We start from the raw sequence: 6,647 nt of genomic DNA on the forward strand, positions 1-6,647 counted from the left end.
CATAGCGAATCTTCTTAATGAAGTCACTGAAACATAAGGTCTCGACCTACTATCATAGGATTCATTATATTGAAACAATTGGTAATTACTATAGCATTATGCAAGGTACGAGGTCCCCACAGTCCTACTGTAGCTAGATCGGCTGAATATCAGTTTCAATGAGAGAATGGATTGTTTAATGTCAGTAATGGCCTGGCACCTGCTTCTTGAAGCCAAGTTGCTCCTATTCCATCTCCCCATTCCTGCAGGCAGCCCTTGGCGACCACACATCTCCATCCATCTCATTATAGTTTCCTTTTCTGTTTTCTACTATTTTTCTACCTTCTCAGTGACACTGGCCTCTACTGCTGTCACATTCCCCCTAAGTTTCAACTCCACTCATTCAGGCTTTTGTTACACAGGAACTGGCCAACCAGATAATATAGGAACATTAGCCATGGGATTAGATAGGGATTCATCTAGGTTAATAGACGGGTGTGTTGTTTAGCAATGAAACCGATGCGTGCAGATCTTCAGGACAAAACATATTGGGTTGGTTTAGAACTATAGAATTATTGACAACATGTAAACTATATTTTGTCTTCAATAAAAAAGCTCTTATTATTTCTCAAAGACATAGTTGCGAATCTTTACCATATTAACATTAGACGTGGTATAAGTCAAAACACCTCAAAACAAGACATGGTATCAAAAACAAATTCAAGTAGCTAAAATGGCAGGTAGCCTAGTGGTTAGAGCATTGGGCCAGTAATGGAAAGGTTGCTAGATCGAATCCCCAAGGTAAAAATCTGTTGTTCTGAACATGGCAGTTAACCCACTGTTCCTAGGCTGTCATTGTAAATAAGAATTTGTTCTTAACTGACTTTCCTGGTTAAATAAAACAAGTCACCTATGATTCCCCACATGGCAGCTTCTTGTCATTGTTGCTATCTGACCATTCAGAATCATAACACACAGGCTTCTACTCATGCAATGTGTGTGCATCCTTTTGATGTTGTTAGGAAGCCTGTCTATAACTACCTGTGTCTTGTCTGCTATCAAAGAACATAGCTATCTTGGGATATGTAGCCTACATTGTACTCATCACCTGATTTTCCCCATGTAGAAAAAGAGCACAAAATGCTGATGGACACTTAGTTACAAGCCCCCGTTTCAGTGAGCGGGGGGGGTGGCACCGTTACAGACAGTCCCCAGTGTGGGCATGGCAGAGGGGGTACAATGCCAGCTTTGTGCCCCCCCCCCCCTTTCCCCTTCAGCTCAAACACAGACAATGCTCAGAGGCCTCATACAAGTGATGCAGTCTGTCCGAGAGAGGGGGCGTTGAAAACTCGTCGCTCCTTCTTCACCTTCCAGCTTCTGACATCTTTCCCTCAGTTCTTGGCCAAACATTGGAGATGGCCTGTGGTTGCAAAAGTGTCAGTGGAATCTTGTGTAAAGCCAAGCATTATAATAAAGAACAAATAGCCTATTGTCTTTTTATCAACCGTGATTTCCAATATCAGAAACCTGAAATTCAAAAGGTTGCTGAATGGGTGGCAGGTAGCCTAGCAGTTAAGAGCATTGGGCCAGTAACTGAAAGGTCACTAGTTCGAATCCCTCACATCTGGTGATGTGCCCTTGAGCAAGGCAATTAGACCTAGTTGCTCTGGGTAAGAGTGTCTGCTAAAATATGAAAATGAATAGTAAAGCAATTTTCTCTGTGGTCAAGAAAGGTGTCAAGAGTTTGTCAACCTTCAAAACAATGGTAACCCTGTAGAATAATAAGATGTTTTAACATTGCAGTAACTTTCTGTAGCCTAAATAATGGAACAAATCCAAACTTTTAATAGTGGACAAACGCCTCCGTAACAATGGAAAAGAGTAAGTCTGGTCTACAGATTGCAATGGCACGCCGTCACGTCACTGCTCTAATCTCTGATTGATCTAGAGAAACTAAGTGGCTGTGGTGTTTTGCAGAAGTCAAGGACAGGGGCCCATAGAGCCCCACAGTGGAGGTGTTATAATACCCATAAAACCAGGCGGTCAAACAGGGAAATGGTTCCAATCGTTTTTACACCATTCATTTTTCCCTTTAGAGATTATAGAAACACTAAAATAAAATAAGAGCTGCGATTCATGTAGGCTTACCCTGGCGTGATATTTTGATAACCATGTAAATCTCTCTCTGACAAGGTGACTATTTTAAATTTTTATATACAGTATATATATTTTTGGGGACTTTTACACCTTTTTCTCAATACAGTTTTGTCCCATCACTGAAACTCCTCTACGGACTCAGGAGAGGCAAAGGTCAAGAGCCATGCGTCCTCCGAAACACAACCCTGCCAAGCAGCACTGCTTCTTGACACACTGCTACCGAGTAGCCAGCCGCACCAATGTGCCTGGACAAACTTTTATTAATATATTCGTCTCTATTTAATCTCATATTTGAAAATGCTAATTAGCTTCAAAGTAGACATCTTGGAAGACCACAAATCCCTGCAAGCTCCTGCACGTCATCTCTATCTGAAACCTTTGCTAAACAGGTATTGTGCCAATTTAAAACTTGCACAAGACAATTCACAGAACTGTCAAATGAAAGACATTTTGACTATTTATTCATTACTACATTTAGCTAACATTAGACAGTTAATCCAGAGATTCTTACCTTTGCCTCGATTTGGCATTCTTGTCCAGTTAGCAGCTGTCACGACCATTGGTTGAATTAATGGACCAAGGCACAGTGTGCATAGAGTTCCACATGTTAATTTGATGAAACTCACAGAAAAAAATAAAGCGCCAAAACAAAACGTGAAGCCAATGTAGTGCTCGCAGGCAACTATACATAGACAAGATCCCACAAAAACAGGCTGCCTAAATATGATCCCCAATCAGAGACAACGATAGAGAGCTGCCTCTGATTGGGAACCATACCAGGCCAACATAGAAATAAAAAAAATAGGCTACCCACCCTAGTCACACCCTGACCTAACCAAAATGGAGAATAAAAAGGATCTCTAAGGTCAGGGCGTGACAGTACCCCCCCCCAAAGGTGCGGACCCCGGCCGTAAAACCTGACTCTATAGGGGAGGGACGTAGACCCTGCTCCGCTCACAGATCCGCCATCTTCGGTGGCGACTTTGGTGCGGGGATCGTTGCCGGAAGCTCAGGACCATGGATCGTCGCCAGAAGCTCTGGACCGTGGATCGTCTCCGGAGGCTCCGGGCCATGGATTGTCACTGGAGGAGGCCTGGAGCTGGTACAGGACATACCAGGCTGGGGAGACGCACAGGAGGCATGGTGCGTGGAGCCGGCACAGGACGTACTGGGCTGTGGAGGAGCACTGAAGGTCTGGAGCATAGATCTGGCACAACGTGTCCTGGACAGATGACAACCTTCGCACGGCAAGTGCTGTGAGCTGGCACAGGACGCACTGGGCTGTGGAGGCGCACTGGAGACACGGTGCGTAGAACCGGCCCACATTGTCTGGAACGGTGACACACACCTCATGGCGAGTGCGTGGAGGAGACACAGGACGTACCGGACTGGGGAGGCACACTGGAGGCCAGATGCGTGAAACTGGTGCATATGACACCGGACTGGTGTCATGCTCCTCAGCACGACCGCTCGGGCAGCGCTCTCAACACCAACACCTCTCTCCGGAATCTTTCGTCGAGTTCCTCACTCGACTCCCTGACTGGCTCTGGTTCACCCCTCGGCTCCGCCGACCACTCCGTGTGCCCCCCCAAACATTTTTCGGGCTGTCTTTTGGGCTTGCGTCCTGGCCGCGAACCCTGGTATCGTCAGTGTTCCTCCTTCGCTGCTTCCGCCTGTTTCCATGGCAGGCTTTTGTCTCCTGACATTATTTCCTCCCAAGTCCAGGATGTCCTCCACTCCTGGCTTTCCTCCCAGGCCCAGGATCCCTGCTCCTCCTGGGCACGCTGCTTGGTCCGTTGGTGGTGGGATCTTCTGTCACGACCGTTGGTTGAATTAATGGACCAAGGCACAGCGTGCATAGAGTTCCTCATGTTAATTTGATGAAACTCACAGAAAACAAAGCGCCAAAATGAAACGTGAAGCCAATATAGTACTTGCAGGCAACTATACATAGACAAGATCCCACAAAAACACAGTGGGAAAAGGCTGCCTAAATATGATCCCGAATCAGAGACAACGATAGACAGCTGCCTCTGATTGGGAACCATACCAGGCCAACATAGAAATAAAAAAAAACTAGACTACACACCCTAGTCACACCCTGACCTAACCAAAATAGAGAATAAAAAGGATCTCGTAAGCTCAGGGCGTGACAGCAGCTAATTAGCATGTATTGTTTTGCGGGTAAATACAGGCAAATATATTGATAAAAGTCACCTTGTTCTACTGAGATTTACATGGTTATCAAAACAATTGGAACCATTTCCCTATTTGACTGCTAGGTTTTATATATATTATGAGTCATACTGTGGTACTCTATTCTGGCCAAAGCTGGAGCAGTTAACAATTGACAGGACAGGAATCCAGGTGATCAGCAAATGGGTGGAGGGCTGAAGAAGCCAGTTGCACAATCTCTGCGTGTGTGTGTGTGTGTGTGTGTCTGTGTGTGTGTGTGTGTGTGTGTGTGTGTGTGTGTGTGTGTGTGTCTGTGTGTGTGTGTGTGTGTGTGTGTGTGTGTGTGTGTGTGTGTGTGCTCCAGAGGCACTGTACTACTATGGCTGACCCTGTAAAACAACACATTTCACTGCACATATCTGGTGTATGTGACAATAAAAAATGTATATTCACTTGTTTTAGAAGACAACTTTTGTCAGTAATGCAATGTTGACAAGACATGCCACATATATTTCTCAATCTTAGGAAAGAGAGAATGAGAATGCGTATTTAAGTGATAATGCCCGAGAAGACGCTGTTTGGAGGATATATTGGTGTTGTTAGGCCCAAGATGAAGTTGAGTAATAAATTAGCAACAAAAGACAGCAAGGTTTAAACAGATCTCTGCTGTTGAAAGCTAAATGTTAGTCTAAAAGAAATGTGAGATAATGTCTAGATGCTTTTTATAGTGGAGATCAAGTTTATAATTTGCCTGGCTGGGCTGACGAGACAGTGAATTACGCAGTTAGACTGAAGAGAGTAAATAAGCATTTTAACTTCATAGATTTAGGCGGTGGTAATTTGTGGAATAGATAGACACCGTCTGGAAGGCAGTTTTAACCAATTAGCATTCAGGATTAGACCCATCCGTTGTATAAAACGGAATAATAGTGATTAGATATGTAGCTAGCTAGCTAATAACTGGGAAATGAATTTAACATTTTCTTAAAATGGTATATGAAGATTTCTAAAAAGAAACATCAGGACTGGCATTATTATGTAATAACATGTTAATATTAGCCTTTGTGCTACTTTGTAATAAATGCATTATGCATTGAGCAACCTCACTCCAGGCTATTATAGATTTTTTTAAAGATAGCAAAGCAAGAAATATGCAAACCATTACATCATTGTAACTCGCATGTAAAGCTTGCGTAAATTGTGTTTAAAAGGTTACATTTATTTTAATTGGTTAGGCCAAAGTAAATCAGAAATGTATTATTTTATTCTGAATTCTATAGCAGGCAAACCTATTGCAGACTAGAATCGGCTGGCTAAAGCTAGCTACTGTGTATCTCTATCTAATACAGTGAGAAACAATGACTGTAGGTGAGAAAAAATGGCTATAGCTAGCCACTGCCAGTTAGCTGCACACTGGTCTTTTGGCGCACTTCAACCAACCGAGGAACTGTCAGATCGCTACTTTGAGTGATTGCGACAGTTTTCTCACTTTTACATTGTTTAATGTTTACTCACCTCTATCTTGTCAACATTCCTGGCACATCCCACAACCTTCATGCCGTGTTGGACAAGTGCCCGTGCAACAGCCGCTCCAATCCCGACCGAGGCTCCAGTCACGAGAGCTACTCTGCCTTTCCACCGCTCCATTTCAATTGATTATTTGGCTATTACAAAGACTAGCTAGCTAGTTTTCAAAACTGTCGTAGTAAAACGACAGATTTCGTTTACCTATGTCTGTTGAACAGTCACAATAGACATAACAGTTACTTGTTTATATGGGGCGGTCTGTTACACGATTCAACCCTCCCTTATATTGTTTTCGTAGCATCCAGGAAAAAGCACAGTGCGGAAACCCTGCGCTCGGGATTAAATATTAAATGACAAACATTGCGCTGTATTTGGTTGACGTCCCCTTCCGTTTGTTAATTTTAGCGCTTTTACTTTCGCAGACATGAAACCGCCGCATTGCTGAGCCCTCTTTGTAGAATTTATGAGCAATAAAGAAAGACATTTATATTCAATGAGTTTATTGGTTATTAGATGTACTCTAGGAGACAATGTCTTACATTTCCTTCAAAATGTATTGACTTTGGTCAATAATTGATTTAGGCTAAATGCAAAACGTATGTACCCAGTCAAAATGTAATGTACCCGTCCGGTAAACCATTTGTAAGCAATAATCAAATCTTATCTCAATGATAATAACAAACACAAGGACAATGTAGATTTAAAATATATATGTTTTCCTATTTAAATTAGTATAATTTAATAATGCTGTAATAAATGCACCACATGGGCCATGATTGGTTAGTTGGAACCACAATACAATTATTGCA

The 6,647-nt window shown here is 42.9% G+C and overlaps 1 protein-coding gene across 2 annotated transcripts in view; it reads right to left on the reverse strand.

Moving 5' to 3' along the window:
* Positions 1–6,167, reverse strand: part of LOC112228556 (dehydrogenase/reductase SDR family member 11) — a 31,601-nt gene extending 25,434 nt beyond the window's left edge. Inside the window, exon 1 of one of the 2 annotated variants that reach the window (XM_024393967.2) lies at positions 5,827–6,167. In XM_024393967.2, coding sequence (XP_024249735.1) covers positions 5,827–5,958 — 132 coding nt within the window. In that variant the 5' untranslated portion in view covers positions 5,959–6,167. The remainder of the gene's footprint in view (positions 1–5,826) is intronic. The other variant, XM_024393966.2, reaches the window with a different exon arrangement.
* Between the last annotated feature and the right edge of the window lie 480 nt (positions 6,168–6,647).

The sequence above is a fragment of the Oncorhynchus tshawytscha genome, linkage group LG30, assembly GCF_018296145.1.
Source record: "Oncorhynchus tshawytscha isolate Ot180627B linkage group LG30, Otsh_v2.0, whole genome shotgun sequence".
In the NCBI taxonomy this organism is placed as follows: Eukaryota; Metazoa; Chordata; class Actinopteri; order Salmoniformes; family Salmonidae; genus Oncorhynchus; species Oncorhynchus tshawytscha.